Below are 22,656 nucleotides of genomic sequence, written 5' to 3' on the forward strand. Positions count from 1 at the left end.
TTAGACTGTAAGCTCCATTGGGGCAGGGACTGATGTGAGTGAGTTCTCTGTACAGCACTGCAGAATCAGTGGCGCTATATAAATAAATTATGATGATGATGTAAGAGATCATTCAGAGATTCTTAGTGATCACTGGAAAAACACAAATTTATACTACATTTTGTCTTCCAGACAAAGCACAAATACAAAGTAGACTCAAGAAGTAGCTTCCCCAGACAGAAACTTAAAACATCTACCACAAAAAGTTTGTGTTTTCTCCTTTGTACGTTTATATCTGCATTTCTAAATTATATAACCAAGACACTCTCCACCTGTCCTCAAGGAGTAGCTAGAATATATAGCCTGCAGAACACAGAAGAAATTATTTGTGGCTCCCCGAGTATTAATGGGTCTGCTATCAATTAAATCAAAGTGCAGTAGCTGATTAATAAATAATGCTGTTGGGTCCAGGAGCCCAAGGAGGAGGTGCGCAGTGTAGCAAAAGTTATAGGTAATGAGAACAGGAGGGAAGAGGGCCCTGCCCACAAGAGCTTACAATCTAAAGAGAAAGGGACAAATTGTAATATATGGTTTTTACTGAAATTTTCACCCATTAGGACAATGAGGAACTGACGTATTTATAGGTCAGTCCATTATTTTTATAGTTTTATAATTCATAAATAAAATTGTACAGTACTACATGCCTCCATCTGTCCTGATTTGAGGGGACGTCCCTGTCATCCTGTGGTCGACACATTTGTCCTAACTTGCAGAAAGTTGGGATGAACCCCGCTCATCATAGCAAGTGGTTACCCCACTACCACAAATCAAGGGCGTGTCTAATAGAAGGGTTGGGGTGCCCTAGCAGTTGACATCCCGAACATGACGGCACTCCACCCCCACCTCCCTTTGGAGGATTTGTGGCCATATCCCACTTACAAAAGAATAAATCCATATATATAGAAGGATACACTTGAACTGCTGCATAAACCAATTGTTAAAAAAATATTTTGATTCTATAGATGCCTGTAATAAAGGGTTGCAGTGACCGGAGTGAAGCTTTTACAAGAGCCACCGCTATCACCCCGGATAGGAGCAGCCGGGTGGAAGAGGACACTGTGACCTACAGCGAGGTAATTGTCCACGTTGGTACTGAAATAATACTGAAAATTCCAAAAATAAAGACGCATCACCAAAGCCATAACTCCCAGCTGTCCTGACTGCCGGGAGCAAGGGAAGTGTCCGAGCAGGGGAGGGGAGGGCTGCACAGTCTTTTAGAAGCGGTGGAACTACCTCAATTGGGGAGTTTACAATGGTGTTAGGACCTGGCTCCACAGGAGCAAACCAGGAAATGCCATAAGCCGTGCCATCTCCAAGCCTGGATTCAACCAGGCAGCCATATGCACTAGTGCTGGGTCTAGTTGCTCTCCTTTCTCTCTACCACCTATATGTCCTGGGCTGGGGTTGTGTACAGGGTGATGCAATGCACACTGCCAGAAGTAGAGCTGGACATTGCACATGTTTTTCAGTACAAGGTTAATTTTACCCATGTACCACGCATTCAATGTGGTTAATGTAACATTGTCTAGCACGAGAGAGACTTTAATGTGGCAAAAAAAACCACACTTGTTATTAAGATTTGACTAAGATTAAATAGTGGGCAGAAACTGATCTGTAAGTCGCCAGCCCCCGCTGAACGAAAATGATCTGGGACGTGTCTGAAAGAAGCCACTAGTGAACGTACCCAGTGGTCGGACCTCCCCCTCTCTGTTCCCTCGGTCCATTGGCACTGTGGGTCTCTTATATTCATCATATCCATGCCGTTTGGGGAGTTATTAATGATAAAGTCAGATTTTGTTTTGAACTTGTAAATATATATGTATAAAGCTCTTCCCTTGTATATTCCACTGTAGTAAGTTGACATTTGCATGCAGTATCTCACACACCAGGCTTAATAATACTATAGAAGATGTCACAGTGGGAATCACACCTTTGAGTTGCCCAACAGTTTTTGTTTTGGGTGTGAAAACGGCTTCTCCCAAACCTCAGAAACAGCAATACTTCAAATTACTAGAGACAAATATAAAGTAATTAGGAGCATTGATGAGTAAAGTACAAGGAATGTTTTTTCTGTATTAGATGTTCATGTATGGAACCAAATTATTTTTAGTAATTTATATATAAACCACCGACAGGAGTTGTTCACACCCAACACAAGAGGTACTGAAAGATAGAACTCAGCCTGTCACATCATATAATCTCTAAGAACAATAAACCTTATTCTGGATCCGGTACAGCCTGTGAATAACCAACTAGCAACGCTCCGTTTTATTTCACCCTTTCATTTTGCAATTTTCTTTAGCCGGAGCTGTATTGTCTGCATGTGTAAATTAGGCCCTTGTCTGGGGTTAGCAAACTTTAGGGGGTTTATGTTCATTGTATCGATTTCTCTTTGATATTCTTATTTTCTTTCTGGTCCTCACCGTGGCTGCTGAGTCTTACCACAGGATAGCTGATGTATAGGTGATTTTGATGTCACAACTTAACCACCCTGGTTCCCAATTTCTTTCATGGGCAAATCATGACAACGGGAGTAAAAAAAACCAAACAGCATGGAACTTGAGCCTAGTTCCAAATGTTTTCAAGTTGCGTTTCAGTTTGTATCGGGGTGTAAGTAAGCTCTGCCTAAACGTTACTTGTAGACAGAAGAGCAGACTGCAGTATACGCACGAGCATATGTGCACTATAATGTCATCAAAACGCATTAAAAATATTCTACTATGAAATAAATTAGCAACTCTTATCAGTATAATCATAAATAAAAATATGGATTGTTAAAAAAATATATATATTTTTGAACATTGTTTATACATAACTCAAGATGCTTTTATTGTACCAGAGGCAAACGCAGGGTTTGTAGAGGGGGGTTTTCACACCAAGCCGCCAGTGGGCGTGACCAGCATGCATGGGGGCGTAGCTATAATTTTAGACAGTGCTTGGCTGCTCTCCAACTCTTCCTATCCCCATAATATACATGGGCAATGCTATGTGGACTACTGTTAAGTGCACGCAGCTCTCCCTTTTCAAGCAGAGCCATTTGAAGCGGGGGCAGGGTCCAGCCACCTCAATTATACAGTGCCCCAGGCTTGGGGGGGGGGGGTTTCCAGGCACTAGGAAAAACCCCCTCTGTTTGCCTATGTGTACATACAATGCATTTTTATAGTCTTTCTTACTTGCACACGTGTTCTGTGATAGATAGTGGCACGCATACGTGTAGTTTTTAAAATAAATTATATGCCGTGTCAGTCATCGGTATAAGTCAGCATTTACACCTGATCTATATCTGGTTCAAGTGATACGGTTGAAACCAATTGTTTGAACCAGCCGGCATCCTTTCATTGGACGGTCTGCAGTAGTCCCCCTGTTCCGCCCATCAAGATGTGCACAGTCATAAGTGTCATTTGCATTCGGGCATGCAGTTGCGTTCATTGGTGAAAGGTCTGTTTGTGGGCATGCGCAGAGCTATCGTCACACAAGAAATGTTACGCAAACTGGTGTAGGTCCCAACACGAATCAGGTCCATAGTGGATAAATTGAACGAAATCCAAAGGTTTGGCTCCTCGGTACTGAGTGAGGGTTGATAATCGGGCCGGAAGATGACCGCACACGCAGGCCGATCTGAGGTCATCTTTCGAGTGACACGATCAATAATGATCAATAGGCATCGCTTTCATACTTAGCCCACACACTACGATGCCAATTGCTTGATTTTGTCTGCGAAACTGTTAGAAGGACATACTGTAGGAGAGCTTTAATGGGTTCAGAGGTGGGCAGCCACATTAGTAAAGGGAATGGAAGGGTTAAACTATAAAGAGAGGTTAAACAAACTATGCTTGTTTACTTCAGGGGAGAAAAGGCACTTAAGATGCGACCTAATTAATATGTATAAATATTTCCAAGGTCAATACAAACATTGGTCTAATTGACTTTTCGCACCATAGACCATAAAGTATACAAGGGAGGAGGTTCCATGACCGGCATAGGAAAGGGTTCTTTACTGTAAGGGTGGTTAAGTTGTGGAATTTCTTACCACGTCAATTCACTAAGTGTGTCTGTAGCTATAATTAGTAGAAGTCATTGTGGGGTTTATTGATCCGGGGAATTTATCTACATTTCAGTTTCAGGCTGTGGAAGGAGTTTGTCCCTCCCATGAGACTAAATTGCCATCTGCCCTATTGGGGATTTTTTTTTGCCTTACTCTGGATCAACACAATTAGAATTAATGAGAGGTTGGACTTGATCGACCTATATATTTTTTTCCAACCTTACAACCTACGCAACTATATATGTAACATGGAAATGTATGTGTCATTGTGACATGGTTCAAAAGATACCTCATGGTATCGAATACATCACTCTATAAACATTTGTAACAATACAATTTGGAAGTTTAAAGCTCTTCAAGGCCCAGTAAAGCACGTAATCAGTAATAGTAGTGACAGCTGAGCTCTATACATGACAGCCATTAATCTCTAGACTCTGCGCACCTTCCATAGATCACAGACACACCTGGACGTGTGGATTCGTACACCGTTAAATATGCTGGTGACACCCTCATTCAGGGAAGGGTCAATTTTTTCTTATAGCAAGGCCAGAAAATGGGGAGAATAAAAATTAGTGGAAGAAAATAACCCCGGACTGGGGTCCTCCCATGAGGAAATTTTAAAGGGGGTCGTCACGGATAACAAGGTTGTACAGTGCAGAGAAGATGGTTCTACTTATTTAATTAGTGTTTGCCCTCCCCCTTCTTTCCTGAGTGGAGTCTCCCAACTTTATATAAATCCCAAGATCCTAATCTCATTCATGAGAATTCAATAGGATGAATTTCCAATTTAAGCAGTGGCAGGGAGTGATGTCCAATACCCCCCTCTCCCCACACACACATCCTAATAACCCCTTGCAAACACCTGGAATCATTCAGTTATCAGATTTTTGGGGGTGGGCTTAAATTATCCTGCACTAGCCTTATTGGCAGACCGCACCATCTGCTTTATGACCCACCCATTCTTCACACTCTCACGTTGGGCCTGATTCATTAAGGAAAGTGAAGCAAAAAATTGAGTAAGTTTTCTTACTCAAGCTTTCTGGACAAAACCATATTGCAAAGCAAGGGGTGCAAATTAGTTTATTATTTTGCACATAATTAAAATACTGTGTGTTTTATCATGTAGCACAGTTACAAATAAGGAACCTGATTCCTCTTTGGACGTACGTCCATTTGCGCGGCGTGTCTTGGGTGAAACAGTTCTGCGTATGCACCAGAACGGGATTTACGCCAGTGAACTCGAGTGCCTGCAATTCATGTCTGAACATTTATGTATCATGTCTGAACATCTATGTACAGTACACATAAAGAACATTCTGATTTATGTATTTCATGGGACAAAAAATTAAATAAGAAAAAAAACAACATATTTTTTGTTAATAATTCTAGTATAAAGAGTTGCAAATTTATTTTAGAAAAAAAATTATTTTTTGCATGCGTTCTGACGGGACTTTATGTTACAATTATGCACGTGCATATTCTGCAGTCTGCTCTGTCTTTTAGCATAGGGCAAGTAACGTATAGCCAGAGCGTACTTACCCATGTTTAAATGGATACGTATCTTGAGATCCGCTTATATTTGAATATGGGCGAATGTGCGTACAAGGTTTTTTATATGCAAGATGCATTCACATTATGTCCAAGGATGAACCAGGCCCAAGATGTATAAATATTCCCTAGTATACTGCCGAGGGGAAGATAGTTGTGCGTCCAGAATCCCATTGTGCGCACTGTGCCTAGATGACGTTATTACTGAAAATTATCTTACCTCTTTCACACACCCCAAGTTTATTGTTTTTAGTAGCTTTTTTTTATATAAGGCAACTTGTATTTTAAGTTCAGTGGTCTTTTATATCACCGTTTATAATAGTCGAAGTTTAAATGGACCCTGCAAAATGTACTTGCTAAGTAAAAATGTCTGTAAACCTCATGACAGTGTGTGTAGTGGACAGCGAACACACTATGGGTTCTATGTCCGATTTGGTGACACATATATGCCTCTATATTATGGCAGATATAATGGACTGACAATCATTCTAGTAAACCCTACATACTGACGGCTCTCCCCTATTCCACCAATGGATTTTGTGCTAATATTTGTCTTCTGATGTCTCCTCTTAAATCATCAGCCGTATGAAACAGAAGAGACCTTGGTCACAGGCACTAGTTATCATGAGGGGAGAAAGTATATCAACCACTCACCAGTGTTTTGGGAGAAGGAAGACTATGAGTTCATCAGAGCAATTATTCCAGCGAAGGTATAGCATTTAACTTTTAATTGGAAGTGAGATTTGCAGATGTTCCTAATGTAGGATCCACCATGTCTATCTTTCTGAACATGAGGGCAGTCTTCTCTTTCACAGTACCGGCCTACTTCCGTTGTTTTACACATAGTTGTCTACACTCCTGAAATGTCCGGGAGACGCCTGAATTTTTGGAAGTTCTCCTGAACTCCCAGGAGAGCAGGGCAGCCACCTGCAGCCTGCCCTCTTCGTTGGTGAAGTGGGTGGGGGCGGGACCAGAATGATAGGCTAAAATTTGCAAAGTTTGACAGGCTACAGGGCCTAGCGGCACGATTCACATGGTCATGCCCCCATGATGGACCTCCCCTCCCGGATACCTTTGTGCCAAAGTTGTCAAGGATGCACAACATACAAGTGACATTTGTCAAAACGGGTACACAGATAACTGCAACATCTTGTCCTTTCTTCACTGCATACAAAACTTTTCTTCGATAAAGGATCTTCTCCTTGGGTAAAGCAGACGTGAGGATCACTAACATAGACCTGTGGTCTTGAAGTGGTTAACGGTATTAGGGGAACCCTGGGGCTGTCTTTTATTTATTGTGTGACAACTTCCGTTTCGATGTTTTATTAACATTAGTATCGTCCAGTTATGTTTACATTTGTATTGAGTCCTTCAGTTTTGTGTATATGGTCATTTCTGCAGCACTATGAGCCGTCCCGCGAGCGACGCTGTTCCGAGTCAGAACAAGTGCAGAAGCAACTGGCCAGGGTTCTGTCTGCAACAGAGGTAAGAAGTCAGAGAAGTGACACTATAAACAAAACATTTCTCTGTATTGCTACTATAATAGAACCTATTGCTTCTTGCTATTTATGGGGCCGTTTTGGGAAGTTGGGATCCGTGGAGTAGGCCTGAGAATTCGGATGCCCAACCCGTCTGGATTTCCCGACTAGGCATGACTGTTGCTGCATCACTTTGCACAAGAGCAGCCGGCAATCTGACCTTGTTTGGCCGTGGGGCATTTGAAAGGGGAGCGTGCACTGGAAAGGAAGCACGTGATTGGACCAGAGCCATCACATGCTTTCTCTCACTCTCCCTCAAATGCATTGCCTGCAAGTTCCCAAGCCTGGCCCTTATAGTGGTCAGGTCTGTGGGATAAGTCCCAGATGGAGTGTTGCTGGACTAAGCTCACAAGGGGGAATGATAGATAATAGTTATTGTACAACATTGTGGAACATGTGATATAATTTCTTTATATTTCATGTGGTGATTTTTGCTTAGTAACATATTTGATGGCCTACTTTTCCCTTGGGGAAATGGCTACACCACGATTGCTGCTACCGTCTGGTTCCGCATAGTGACCAAGGCTGTATTAACTTTTTGTAGACAAACTAGCCACATGCCTAGGGCAACCCTGTTCAAGGAGCAACTCAGAAATTGTTTTTTGTTGTGTTTGTGTGGCCCTCATAGGGCAGTTAGATTGTAAGCTCCCCGAGTACAGGGACTGATGTGCCTGAATAAAAGTCTCTGGCTGTACAACGTTGCGAGAATTGGTTGGCACCATATAAGTGAGAGATTATTATAGAACTAATGCCTACCTCTTCTTTAATTGACCTCACATCCTGGTATTTTGTTTATTAATAGATGTCCGATTTTGAGGAACCTTTCAGGTCCTATATTCAGGACAATGAAACAACTCAACTGATCAGTGTGAACAAGGTAAAGCCCCTTATCGGATCTAATATTTTTGGGGGGACCAATTATTCTAACAAGTTCTCTAAATAAATATTCATAATAGTGTAAGTAGAAACAAGTATAGAATTATCCAATTATGAGATGACTGGTCTATGCTCAACAAATCTTTGACGCTGTATTTAAAACCTAAAATAAGAATTTGTCTAAATGGTTGTCGGGGTTTGTAAAGGGCACAGGTTGAGTCAATCTCTAAATATGGATTGCAAAGGAGGAAATATCAGGTGTGAACATTTTATAAACATAGAAACATAGAATTTGACTGCAGATAAGAACCGCTTGGCCCATCTAGTTTGCCCATTTTTTTAACCTATGTTATCCTCAAACCCTATTGATCTTTAGATCTTTGTAAAGATATTCTTATGTCTATCCCAAGCATGTTTAAATTGGTCTTCTGTATTACCCTCTACCACCTCTGATGGGAGGCTATTCCACTTATCTACTACCCTTTCTGTGAAGTCATTATTCCTCACATTTCCTCTGAACCTACTTCCCCCCAGTGTCAGTACATGTCCTCGTGTTCTAATACTTCTCTTCCTTTGTAGAATGTTTCCCTCCTGCACCTGGTTATAACATTTGATATGTATGAAAGTTTCTATCATGTCCCCCCTTTACCTTCTCTGTTCCAAACTATACATAATAAGATCCCTTAGCCTTTAAGTTTTGTGCTGTAGACCATGCACCATGTTAGTTACCCATCTTTGTACAGTCTGTAATGTATTTATATCCTTCTGGAGATACGGCCTCCAGAACTGAACACAATATTCTAGATGAGGCCGTACCAGTGACCTATACAGTGATATTATTACTTCTTTCTGATACTGATTCCTCTCCCTATGTAACCAAGCATCTGACTTGTCTTCCTCGTTGCTTTGTTACATTACTAACCTGCCTTTATGTCACCTGAAATAGTGACTCCTAGATCCCTTTCCTCCTCTGTAGTTTCCACTATAGTGTCAATAATACTATATTTAGCCTTCGGGTTTTTGAGATCCAAGTGCATGATTTTGCATTTTTTTGGCATCAAACTGTAGCTGCCACACACTTGACCATTCTTCTAATCTACCTAATATTCAGCCAATCCCAAGGACGATCAGGGCACCTGGACATCAGTCAAAAGATGGACCATATTATGTAATGTCTTAAGACAGCGCTTTCCCATCATGTATCCTAGATACTTGATTTTAGATTTCCCCAGGGCACATTTCTCTAGGCTGGCAGTAATGCCGGAAAAACACTAATGAATTTTTACGCAGTCTGTTAAATGAGTCTTCCAATCTGCCTTAAACACTTCTATGTCATCTCGGTGTGTCGCTGCATCATTTTGCTGAGGACAGAGTACCTTCAGCCATTGGAAGAAAACAGGGCCCAGGGCGTTGAATGGTCATAGATATTAATAGGTAAAGCCCCATGGTTGTGGCCAACGTGTGCTTGAATTAAAGTCGAATAATTGAATTGGAGCAATGTTTTGGTTTTTTATGCAATTATCAGCCTTGGTTTTATTCAATGTACTATAGAAATTGATATTTATATATTGTGGATATTTTACTATACAATAAAAAGCTACAAATATAATTTCATTTTGGGAGCTTACCATGACCCGAGTTTGTAGAAAGTGTCCGTGTGCCTCACAACACATGCAACAAAACCGGGTAACTGTTCTCAGATACTGTATTGTCGTAGCAATAGGATCCATTCACGTCAAAGGATTTTGTTTTCAAAAGACTGGTGTCTTATTGATCTACCCCTATGATAACACAAGGGGCTGGCTGGGCAGGGGGCATCTGCCCCCCTCCCAGTCCGGTCCCATAGTGGGCTACTTTGGGTGGGTCACTGGGCTACTTTCGTTAAAAACGATTTTGCACATCTTCCGCACAGTTGTAAAAATCGATCTGTTTAGGCTCTACAACAACGGGAATGCCTCCAAGTATAATTAGGTGAGTGAGGCTTTCAGAAAATGCACCAAGCTGCCAATGCCTATAATCTATCCCAAACCATCCATTGTCCAGCTGAGTTCTGTGCCCAGCATCTGTGCTTCAGATATTACCATCTTCGCGTGTACAAATGGGCACTGTATGTGTGGCCCAGCTAGCTATTGCAGAGTTACTATACTGAACCTGTGTGTTGCCAATATTACCACAACATATACCTGGCTAGCGTCACACAGAAGCACTCAATGTGAAATAATTCTCTTTTATTAGTCTTAAGGTAACAATGGTGCAACTCTCAAACTGTCTTCCTAACTATCTCCTGTCACCTGTACAGGCGCTGAAAGAAGGGCAGACGGTACTTATAACACCAGACGGAGAGCATGTGCTGGAAGAACGGACACAATCGCCCCATAGAAAAATAAATAAGAAATTGCGTTTTAAAATTGGAGATACGATGTCCAGGCTGGACGAAGGGCAAGAAGGGGACTCCATATACATGCCCGCCAAGGATGATCGGATAATAGAAGATATTAGCGTAATGATCTTCTCTTCTTCTGCCATTGTCTCACTGTTCCTCAGACTGATCCGCACATTTAATTATTGTCATTTGTTTCCCCAGTGTGATCTGAACGACACCGTCCGCCGCCAAATTTCACATCTGTTTAAAGAACACAACGGCGCAGGGCAACATCTGGTAATAAGGACCGCAAAACGGGTCCTATGCTCTTCTTATTTCATGTAACATAACTGATGCAGCTTATCACAAATAAGTGGATGTGGATGAGTACACACCTGTCCATTATACTAACACCTAGATAGAGAACACAGAAAGAGACTTCATTTAAAGGGATAGTAACCTTACATTTATTTATTTTTATCTGATGTGTGTGGGTGCAGGAAAGTAAATGTGGCAATATTGCCTGTTTTCATTCTATATTTGGGCAAAGACACTGGGGGCTAGATTTACTAAGAATCCAGTTTGGTGGCGGCTCAAAACCACCACACATCGCCGGCGGTTTAGTGGTTCAAACCGCCGTGATTCCTATAGGGCGGTTTGAGGCTGCGAGAAAGCACCATTGACATTTAATTATTTGGGCAATCATTATTTATTGAATAAGCGGCAAAATGAATTCAATATTATCTTATGGGGATTTTTTTTTACCCCCTCTATATTAAGGGGACAAAATTATTTCATTATTATATTATTCAGACAGTATGTAATGCCAAATTGTGGAACATAAATAATTATATCCACTATTAACAATCAGTTAATGTTATTATATATTCACATTCCCCCCATAATATAATGCTCTAATAGTGTCCCCTTAAAAAAAAAAAAAAAAAAAAAAAAAATCCTCCATAAGTTAATATTTATTTTGCCCATTAATCAATAAATAATGATTGCCCAAATAATTTAAATGTCAATGGTGCTTTCTCTTCTGTTCTCAAACAACATGCAGTTTGAGCAATCTCGCCACTCACAACCATCTCTCTTATTTTGGCCAATTTAATTGGGCTTCAGTAAATAAAACCGTCTGAAAAATCGCCAAAAATCAGCGGTTTCGCTTAACCACCCTTTAGTAAATCTAGCCCTAATCTTACTAAGATTGCATTTCTTTCAAAATAAATAACGCACAGCCACAGCAACCAATCAATAATTAGCTTTTATTTGTCTACTGCAAAATACAAAGCACAAATACAAATACAAGATACAAAACTTGTGCCTAAATACAATGTTAGTAAACATGCCCTTGTGAGTACTCTACCTACTGGTGCAGCCAACATCTTCACATGTCTAAACAGGCATGGTGCAACTTTCTGTTGTCCTAACAAACTTCACACAACAGTATCGCATTTTAAAGTTTCAGATCAAAAGGGTAGTAACCTGCTCAAAAAGGGAAGCAGTGGTTTTTGGAGAAATGGATGTGGCATGCTTGTATTGGGGTCCTGGCCTAATGCATCCCAAGTTTACAATATATATATTTATATACAAACAGGTTCACCCGGCGTTGCGCTGCTCCGATTTGTAATGTGTAGCAGTTTTTATGTATTAGCAAATTATTTGGTAAATAGACCAAAAATGCTATTTAGAAAATGTCGTGTTGTGATTATGTTGTGTTGTCCCGAGGTTTCCTTCCAGCAGTCAAATAATTGTTTACAACCCGAAAAGGATGTTTTCAATATTTGTCTCTTTGTCGCATTGCTGCTATGTGGTGTAATAGGTTACTTTTTAGATACTAAATAACTATGTAAGATTTGGCAGCTTAACCTAGAGAGCTGTGGATGCAGATGGGTAAGGGCACTGAAAAGAGAGAAGGGTAGATGGGTAAGGGCACAGAAAAGAGAGAAGGGCAGTGGGGGAAAGGCACAGAAAAGAGAGAAGGGCAGGTGGGTAAGGGCACAGAAAAGAGAGAAGGGTAGATGGGTAAGGGCACAGAAAAGAGAGAACTGCAGATGGGTAAGGGCACAGAAAAGAGAGAAGGGCAGATGGGTAAGGGCACAGAAAAGAGAGAAGGGCAGATGGATAAGGGCACAGAAACGAGAGAAGAGTAGATGGGTAAGGGCACAGAAAAGAGAGAAGGGCAGATGGGTAAGGGCACAGAAAAGAGATAAGGCCACATGGGTAATGGCACAGAAACGAGAGAAGAGTAGATGGGTAAGGGCACAGAAAAGAGAGAAGGACTGATGGGTAAGGGCACAGAAAAGAGATAAGGCCACATGGGTAAGGGCACAGAAAAGAGAGAAGGGCAGATGGATAAGGGCACAGAAAAGAGAGAAGGGCAGATGGATAAGGGCACAGAAAAGAGAGAAGGGCAGATGGATAAGGGCACAGAAAAGAGAGAAGGGCAGATGGATAAGGGAACAGAAAAGAGAGAAGGGCAGATGGATAAGGGCACAGAAAAGTTAGAAGGGCAGGTGAGTAAGGGCACAGAAAAGAGAGAAGGGCAGATGGGTAAGGGCACAGAAAAGAGAGAAGGGCAGATGGGTAAGGCCACAGAAAAGAGAGAAGGGCAAATGGATAAGGCCACAGAAAAGAGAGAAGGACAGATGGATAAGGGCACAGAAAAGAGAGAAGGGCAGATGGATAAGGGTACAGAAAAGAGAGAAGGACAGATGGATAAGGGTACAGAAAAGAGAGAAGGACAGATGGATATGGGCACAGAAAAGAGAGAAGGACTGATGGGTAAGGGCACAGAAAAGAGAGAAGGGCAGGAGAGTCACATGCTTTGTGCAATGTAACAAACAATGCATAGTGCACATATTGTAACTCCTGAGTAAGTGCTATATTCACTAGGTGTCTATGTAAAGGATAGCTATAACTCCCCATGTGGGATCCAGGATAGGGTGACCAGGGAAGTGTTAGTACGGGTGAGTTAGGGTGATTAAAAAGTAGGGTTGGGGGAGCCAGAGTGGGAAATGGTATTCAGAAGTGTTGGCGGGTGTATACTGTAATTTACGGTTCCTATGCATATATAGTTGACCACTAGCCTTAATTACATGCACATTTCCCAGGTTTTAGAGAACTGCTTTTTTTCTCCGCTGTACATTGGTTCACAATCGTACAACATGGCAGCATTTGAAGTCGAACGTAAGTCTCTCAGGCGTAAAATTCCCTGTAGTATTACTGAGCATGTGTAGAATTTAGAGTGAAGCAAGAGTTGCACTTGTGGCCCCCTACACATAACAATAATTAATTCAGTTCAATAACGATATTATACGTAATAGTGATTGCTATTTTTATTGTGTTTGTTACTGGTTGTTAATTTGCCAACTGGATTCTAGTACCACAAGACATACATATATACAGGGAAACCGTATATAAACAAGTCCCTCTTTTTCATCTACAATTAATCTCCATAATTTGGCATATCAGAGTCAGTGCTATATATTATAATTGTCCTTTGTTTACTGTTGACGTTAACATGTCCATCATCCCGTTTGGCAAGTTATTTTGGAGTTCTCAGGGTTGACACTGTGAGCGTAGGATACAATAGTGACACTAATCACGTGAACTAATAATCTTTTCCTTCATTGTTGGCTTACTTAAGCAGCGTACTCACTTGCAATTGAGTTTTGCGGGTCTACACGTGTTTTTAACACGTGTACAACACAGGTAAACTGATGGCGCTTAAAATCGTTGTTCAAAGTCAGTTCAAATCCATGTGCATCTTAACTTGCGTTGTTTCATGTTTTTCGGAACGCTGCTTGTTCCATTAATGTGTGTTTACAGCATTTCAGTTAAATTGAATATATAAAATAATCTCTAATACCCTAGTTAAATATCAAACGCGTATCATATTTTTATTAGTAATAAAAAGTGCACCTTGAGTGCCAGTGGGTGCGTAGGATTATGCTGCAATCGGATGAACGCTCTGCTAAACTTTATCAGCATTTTTTTCAGATAATTAGCAGTTATTTTTCTTTTAGTTTTATTTTACTTAAGCTTTTGTCCGCGTCTTGTTTCCCATTCCTTGTCAAGATCCAGTAAAGTTTGTTTTGTCCGGTTAGGACATTTGTGTAATAAATGACATTGATAGAAACCGTGTCACAGATCCCCGTGTGTTTATAAGGAAACAAGATGCATCCATTGATGTGCACAATAGGGACTGTCAGATTAATATAGCAGCAAACTGATGACTTCCGATATTAGGTTCCATAGATGCCATAGATGCTAAAGCCTGATAATTGGAAAGTCAGAAGACTCCAACCATTTTTCTTTTTGTTTGCACAATATAACAGCTATTGTGAGGCCTTTATATTGAACATTTGTGTTTGCACTCAGAATACCCACATAATCCTAGCTGGGTTTAACCTCCTTTTTGTGGTCTTGAGGGGAACTTGCATCCAGTGATGCTTTGCTAGTATCTTTCTATCACCTGTACAGGTACTAGAAGAGGAGAAGGAGACAGACAAAGATGAGATTGGTAGGCTGGAAGAATTACATCATAAAGGAGACACTGTAACTGAGATATCCCTTTCCAAAGAAGCGGACAAGATGCGCAGACTGGAGGAATCATCCCGTAAGGAGGACGGAGACACGGAACACTGGCGGGATAAAGTCACTGAGATACCCTGTGTCGCAGATGGAGACAAGACCATGCAGGACAAGGGACTGACAGACATAAGAGATATGAAAGTAATCATCTTCTCTTCTTCTCCAGATCTGTCAGTGTTCCGCAGGCTGATTGATTCACACATTGTTGTCATTTTTCTTCCAGGGAGAACCCAGTGACATGGTCTGCCAACAGATGTCATCAACAATAAGAAGAGAGAGAGCAATACTGGTAATATGACCTCTGAGGGGTTCTGTACGCTTCTCACTTCATGTGACATAATCTATGCAGCCTACCACAAATAAGATGACGTGGATGAGAGCACACCTGTCCGATGTACAGAAATACAGATAGGGAGCACAAACAGAGACTTCATTTAAAGGGGCACAAACATTTTGTTCTCTTATGCATGTTGTATGCAGGAACATATGTGACAGTATTGTTTGTTTTTGACTTATATTTATGTAAATATTTGGGAAAAATGAAGGCACATTTCTTAACATAGCATTTAGGTACAAACTTAACACTGAGCCATAGCAACCAATCAATAATTATCTTTTATCTGTCTGGTGCAGAGTTTCCTAACTCCAGTCCTCACGTACCCCCAACAGCTCATGTTTTCAGGATTTCTTTAATCATGCACAGGTGACTTAGTCTATTTGGCTGGGTCAGTGATTATCCTACCTGTTCCATAGACAGAAATCCTCAAAACATAAGGTGTTAGGGGTGCGTGAGGACTGGAGTTAAGAAACACTGGTCTAGTGCAAGCCAGCCAATGACAGCACAAATATGACCGGTTGCTGTGGTTTAGTGCAGATTCTCCACCTTAATGCAATGTTGGCAAATGACCCCGGGTGAGTTTGTTTACTGTACACGCAGCCGGCAGCCACCAGTCCTCCGTGGTCCTTCTTGCTCCCTACTCCTCCCCTCTATACAAATGTGTGATAAAAAATGAAAGTACTTCTATCCCCAATATAGAAAGGGAAGGGTGCAGATAGTGGAAGATGTAAACCCATACAGGAGATGATCAGGGTTGTGTAGCCATTGTGCGGCATTACTCCAGATGTTTAACTCATGGACATGTAAAAACCACCTGACTGTCACAGAATGTCCTGAGAATGTTCCACACATTATTTTTTAAATGATGACATTTCTTTATATCTCTATTAGATGCATCATATGGGAAAGCTTTAATAATAGAGTTAGTCCCTTTCAGCATCAAGGCACATTTAAAATACATATAGAGAACCAAAACACACACAGAACTTTACTTATTACATCTTAAGAGGGTCTTTGCTAAGGTTAGGTGCACGGGCGTAAGGCAATAGGAGGTGTGATAGCTACAGGGCTTGGATATGAGGGGGTCCAGCAACACCTCTCCTCTGAGGACCCAGCGTTGCTGCTGAGACCCTTTTTGAGCAGAGCAATCGCATTGCGGGTATACGCCAGGACTGCGCATGCTTGGAAGAGGCCTCTCACACACTTCATGTTGCCATGTTCTGCCCCTTGTTAGGTGTATCACGTCCTTGCTGCACATATGTTACTGCTCCTTTGACGACTATCCAGCATCCGTAGATTACTGTCAAACGTCTCCGGACTGTTAGGCCTCAGACCCACTGGTATAAAAATGTGTATGTTGTGCTAGCATTTATTATTTATTTGTAAATCTCTTTATAGAAATGGACAAGTAGGTAAGTAGTAGAAGAACTAGCTGCACATTTTCAATTAGACAAAACACAATTTTTAACGCTAGAACAATGCAGGGAATAATAAGGGAATGGGTCAAACACTGGACATAAACGTAATGTACATGGCGGGGCGAGGTTGGTGGGACACATGGACACACATTGAACTATGGTGGTTTTGTCTTCCAGGGTCAGCTGAGTGACACAGTCTGCCGGCAGATATCAGTGATAAGGAAAGGAGATGGCACAAAGAAACAGGTGATAATTATGTCCCATTGTAACATCATTTATACTAGTTACCCACAGATAAGAGGATGTGGATGAGGGCACACCTGTCCGATATACTAACAAAGAGATATGGAAGACAGAAAGAGACTTTATTTCAAATTACATTATTACAGCCTGGTGGCACAGTGGTTAGCATTGCTGCCTCTCAGAGCTGGGTTCAATTCCAACCAGGGCCCTACCTGTGTGGAGTGTGTATGTTCTCCCCCTGTTTGTGTGGGTTTGCTCTAGATTCCTCCCACACTCTGAAATTATATTGGTCAGGTGTATGTGTGTTTGTATGTGTTATATGTTTATGGTAGGGGATATAGACTGTAAGCTCCACTGCAGCAGGGACTGATGTGAATGATTAGATATTCTCTATAGACAATGGCGTAATATATAGACAGTAAAAACGTAACATAGATTTTTCTTCTTTTACTATGTTGTAAGCAGGAAAGTAAATGCGAAAATACTGTCTGTTTTTTTGTTCTGTATTTGTGTAAAGATAGGCCAAACATAGGGCACATCTACTAACATTGCAATTAGGTGCCACATTTACACAGAACTATAGCAACCAATCAGTAACTGACATTTATCTTTCTCGTGCAAGTCAGCTAATGATAGCATGTATTTGATTGGTTGTTATGATTTAGTGCAGATTATGCACCTTAATGCAATGTCAGTAAATGAGCCCAAGTGAGTTTGTTTACCACTCCCCAGCCTTCTCCTACTCCTTACCCTTCTACTGCTCCTTACCCTTCTCCTGCTTGTTACCCTTCTCCTGCTCCTTACCCTTCTACTGCTCCTTACCCTTCTCCCACTCCTTACCCTTCTCCTGCTCCTTACCCTTCTCCTGCTCCTTACCCTTCTCCTGCCCCTTACCCTTCTCCCACTCCTTACTCTTCTACTGCTCCTTCTCCTGCTCCTTACCCTTCTCCTGTTCCCTACCCTTCGACTGCTCCTTACCCTTCTCCCACTCCTTACCCTTCTACTGCTCCTTATCCTTCTCCTTACCCTTCTACTGCTCCTTCTCCTGCTGCTTACCCTTCTACTGCTCCTTCTCCTGCTGCTTACCCTTCTACTGCTCCTTACCCTTCTCCTGCTCCTTACCCTTCTACTGCTCCTTCTCCTTCTCCTGCTGCTTACCCTTCTACTGCTCCTTACCCCATTCCTGCTCCTTACCCTTCTCCTGCTTCTTAACCTTCTCCTGCTCCCTACCCTTCTCCTGATTTCTACCCTTCTTCTGCTTCTTACCCCATTCCTGCTCCTTACCCTTCTACTGCTCCTTACCATCTCCTGATCCCTACCCTTCTCCTGCACCCTACCCTCCTCCTGCTCCTTACCTTCTCCTAATCCCTACACTTCTTCTGATCCCTACCCTTCTCCTGCTCCTGAGATCTATCGTTGTCAGGTGTGTTAAACATACAGCTTCACTGGTGTTTGCACTGCAATGTACCTGAACCATTACATGTAGCTCTGTGGTGAATAACTCTTGAACTGGGAGAGTGTGGTTTTATTAGGGACATAACCCTACTTACTCAGCGTTATCACTTGCAGCAGAATAGATCTACATATAACACTGTTTACAAATAACTAACTTTTACTTATGGTAAAGAAGAAAATGTTCTGTACTCAACATGGGGCACTGGAATATGAATATAATCATCAGGTAGATTTAATTACTGGCTCTAACTTGTGACTTATCTTTTTGGTATTTCAGGCTGTGCCGATGACGACCTGCCCTATGGAAACAACTAAAAAAAAGAAATTCTCTTTGTCCAATCTTTTCGGCTGTTGCAAAGGACGATCCGCAAAGTGACAGCGACGATGTACAAAGGGCGGCTTGCAGAACGATTTAGGGAAAACAACTTAAACACAAGAAAACCAAAGTGACAACAACCTTAATAAAACATAGTAATGGTTATGACCAAAACACCAAACATTTCTCTGCAAGTCCCTTTGTCATTTTAATAAACGGTCGTTGTCTGTATTATAATGGTCTGTCTTTTTGAAGCTCCATTAATGGAGATACTTATTTGTACAATGATGTCCGTCTTACCCGCTGATATGTTCCAAAATGTAATGTCCTTTCCTTTGTCATAGGCACTAACGTCCACAAACATTTTTTGGGGAGACCGCTGGTTCTTAACACACTCAAAACATCAATATTAACCAGGTTACCAATGTATAAAATCCATCCGGTCCCTGATTACTCAGCAAGAGAATATATGTACAGGTTAGTGGCACCATCCGATGACCCCAGGAATTCCGTGTACATGCCAAATTCCATCACAATAACCCGTCTCCTTCCCCCTATATCAGTGGTAGCGAGGCAGGGTTTAAGCACGATCATGCCAGAGAATGCAATGCTCCTTTATGCAGTGTCGGACTGGGGCATGAACGGCCCCCCGGTGGGACTGCAACGCTAGGGGCCCACCAGAGGGGGTGTGGCCAGCCATCAAAGATGCGACACCAGACACTAGAGGGGGAGTGGTCAGCCCACAAAGGACAGCTAGCACCATAGTGTAGTATATAAAGAATATACAGTCTTGACCTGCCCCTTAGATTGGGCGGAACAGTCACCAAAAATCGGGATTGTCCCACTAGACTCAGAACATTTGACAGACTGTCCTACCTGTTCTTGTCACTTTCACCACTTGTAGCTGCTGGTTTCTTTAGTTGCGGCTTGTCTGAATCCTGGAATGTTGGGGGCCCTATTTGGAAAAAAAATTACAACCAGGCCCGGCGTTAAATCAATAGGACCTACGATTAATACTTAGACCCTCCTCCCCTCTTCTTCATCACTCTGTGTCTCGCCCCCCTCTTCTTATTCATCACTGTGCCCCCCCTCTTCATCACTTTGTGCCCCCCCCCTCTTCTTCATCACTCTGTGCCCCCCTCTTCTTCATCACTTTGTGCCCCCCCCTTTTCTTCATCACTCTGTGCCCCCCCCCTCTTCTTCATCACTCTGTTCCTTTCTGTTTCCCTCCCCTTGTCTCCGTTCTTTTACTTACCTTCCTATAGGCTTCTTCCATCTCTTTTCTTCTGTTTTCTTTCTTCCGTACTGGGTCCTCTCTGCGGCGCTCCTCACTCAATGTCGGGCGTAACTTGATGACGTCACGCCTGACATTCAATGTGAATGGAGCAGAGAGGAGGGGCGACGTGGTTTACAGGGGTCGGGGCCTACCAGGGGATAGCCTGGCTTCCCAGCAGGCAAGCCCAACCCTGCCTTTATGAGCTGATGAATTTATTATTAGTTTTCTTTAGAATCTAGGGGATTTATCAAACCTTCTAAAAAAAGGAAAAGTGGACATGTTGCTCATAGCAACCAATCAGATTCTAGCTCTCATTTTCTAGAATGTACTAAATACATAAGAGCTAGAATCTGATTGGTTGCTATGGGCAACACCTATGGTTTTCCTTTTCAAAAAGTTTGCTAAATCTACCCCTAATATAGAGCAGCTCTATTTCCCCTTATCACACATACAAAACAATTACACACTGATGGGAATATGGACTTGTTTTAACATGCATTCTGGTTTCAGCTAGGATTGATATCACTGACTACTACAATAAATTGGATTAATGAATTGGAAATGTATCAGATACTCCATTTTGACAGTCGATCTGCAATGCAGACATTAAAATCACAATTTGCAAAAGCCTGGTTCATCAATGGAGGTAATATATATATATACAGGTCACGTTAACGGCTTAGAGCTAAATGCAACATAGTTCATATGTATTTATTTTTGTTCTGTGTTGAATATAATATACACGATCTTTCAGTACACCCGATACTAGGAGTAAGCACACTCAATCTGGGTACACACTACAGAAAATTACTGCAGATGCGATTTCTGTAACGATTTTACCAACGACTGAGAGTCCCGATGAGTATGCTGATTCATGTGTACACACCTGCACGATTTACGGTCAGATATGTGCTCTTCATCTGTCATAACCATCTGTTGAAAAGACCAAACGATACGACGAGCTTTGGAACGATTAAACATGATCGTGCGAGAGTAAACACTAATGCAATATTGGTCGTTTATCGTGTGATTGCTCAATAGTTGGTTGCAAAACCCGTAGTGTGTACCCAGCTTAGATTGTAGTATTTTAAGTTTATGTCATTCAAAATTCTTGCTTCATTAGGTCATCAGTGTTCAGAATTGATCCCTCATTACCCTATGCCGCAACATTTCTTGGTTAAGATGGTAGATACATTTAATTAAATTCTACATCCCTCGTTACGGAGATCTTTGCATGGTGTTATTATATGGTTATAAAGTGCACATGCCATATGCACATTCTGGTCGTACGCTCCTGAAGTGTGTACACACCACGCGCCCTCGTTCTCAGACAGCAGTGCAAATGCTAATATGTGACATCACGTTCCCACATTAGCGCACACTGGGCGATGGGAGGGGTAGAGCGGATTAAGGGCATTTATTACTGAGCGTGGGTTACATATCTCCCAACATTTAGATCCTGAAAGAGGGACAAAATAAGCCTGTCCCTGTTACGTCAAAACACCGGCCACAAAGGAACAAATGTGGGCAAACCCCCACCCACTTTCCTGATAAGCCCTGCCCCTTTTGCGGTCCGCGACTCAGGGTGTCCCTCCAAAATACTGACCACTGGGAGGTATGGGATTAGGTGCACAACCTCGCTTACGTTTTTGGTAAACATGCAGAAACGAGGTTTCATTTTGCAGGGTGGGATTATTTCAGTGAGACAAAGTGGTGAAGTGGGCACAGTGACGGGGCGATTTCAGTGCAGCAGGAGGGCGTACAGCCTTGTCCTCCCCAAGAAAGCCCTTCAATGCTCCGCCCCCTCCGAGGTCAGGTCTTGTTCCTATATTTATAATGGGACATACTGTGCACTGTCTTCAAACACACAAAAGTGACACATAATACAAAGTTCTGCCATACCCCCAAATCTTATAATTATCATAGTTATAAACGGTGCATCGCACTCGACACACATCCAGCTGCATGCACCGTTTTAATGATTTTGCCATCGACCTGCTACGCTCGACAGGACGATTCAAGTCCACGGGGACCAAACATCAAATGTTAATAAGTTACTTTTACAACGTGGAAAATCCGTCGAAAAAGGGTGCCAGAACTCAGTTCCGGTGAGTTCTATGACAAAAAAAAGCACTGGTTATAAATAGAGATAAAACAAGCAGCATTTCAGGAGGAAACCGTTATAAGGAATATAGGAGCTGATTCACCCTGTGCATTTTCCAGAGCGTTTCCAAAGAACTTCAAGTGGGCCTATACTATGACATAGAGCTAGTACAGTGTATGTATAAGGGAGCACTGCGGATCCAATATTTATGTCTGCCGCATTGTTCAATCGCCTGCATTCTGGAAAATGTATAGTATGCTGGTATACATCTTTAAATGCTTCCTTGTGTGTGTGTGCGTGTGTATATATATATATATATATATATATATATATATATATATATATATATATATATGTATATATATATACAGTATATATATTTTTTAATTTTATTTTTCAAATATTGTCCATTAAGCCAAATATACTGGTCAGTTACCATATACCATCAAGTAGTTCAAATAATAGAAATAATAGCAATCCTACATTTTTATTTATATATA

General features: G+C 41.7%; 1 protein-coding gene across 1 annotated transcript in view; it reads left to right on the forward strand.

Annotated features, from left to right (window-relative positions):
- Positions 1 to 19,007, forward strand: part of LOC142101166 (uncharacterized) — a 91,843-nt gene extending 72,836 nt beyond the window's left edge. The window contains exons 4-13 of the mRNA XM_075185418.1: positions 1,002 to 1,112; positions 6,214 to 6,342; positions 7,034 to 7,117; positions 7,973 to 8,047; positions 10,346 to 10,546; positions 10,631 to 10,705; positions 14,897 to 15,148; positions 15,231 to 15,296; positions 16,940 to 17,008; positions 18,738 to 19,007. Of these exons, the coding sequence (XP_075041519.1) occupies positions 1,002 to 1,112; positions 6,214 to 6,342; positions 7,034 to 7,117; positions 7,973 to 8,047; positions 10,346 to 10,546; positions 10,631 to 10,705; positions 14,897 to 15,148; positions 15,231 to 15,296; positions 16,940 to 17,008; positions 18,738 to 18,836 (1,161 nt within the window). The 3' untranslated portion in view covers positions 18,837 to 19,007. The remainder of the gene's footprint in view (positions 1 to 1,001; positions 1,113 to 6,213; positions 6,343 to 7,033; positions 7,118 to 7,972; positions 8,048 to 10,345; positions 10,547 to 10,630; positions 10,706 to 14,896; positions 15,149 to 15,230; positions 15,297 to 16,939; positions 17,009 to 18,737) is intronic.
- The last annotated feature ends 3,649 nt before the right edge of the window (positions 19,008 to 22,656 follow it).

This window comes from Mixophyes fleayi, chromosome 9 (assembly GCF_038048845.1).
Source record: "Mixophyes fleayi isolate aMixFle1 chromosome 9, aMixFle1.hap1, whole genome shotgun sequence".
Classification (NCBI taxonomy): Eukaryota; Metazoa; Chordata; class Amphibia; order Anura; family Limnodynastidae; genus Mixophyes; species Mixophyes fleayi.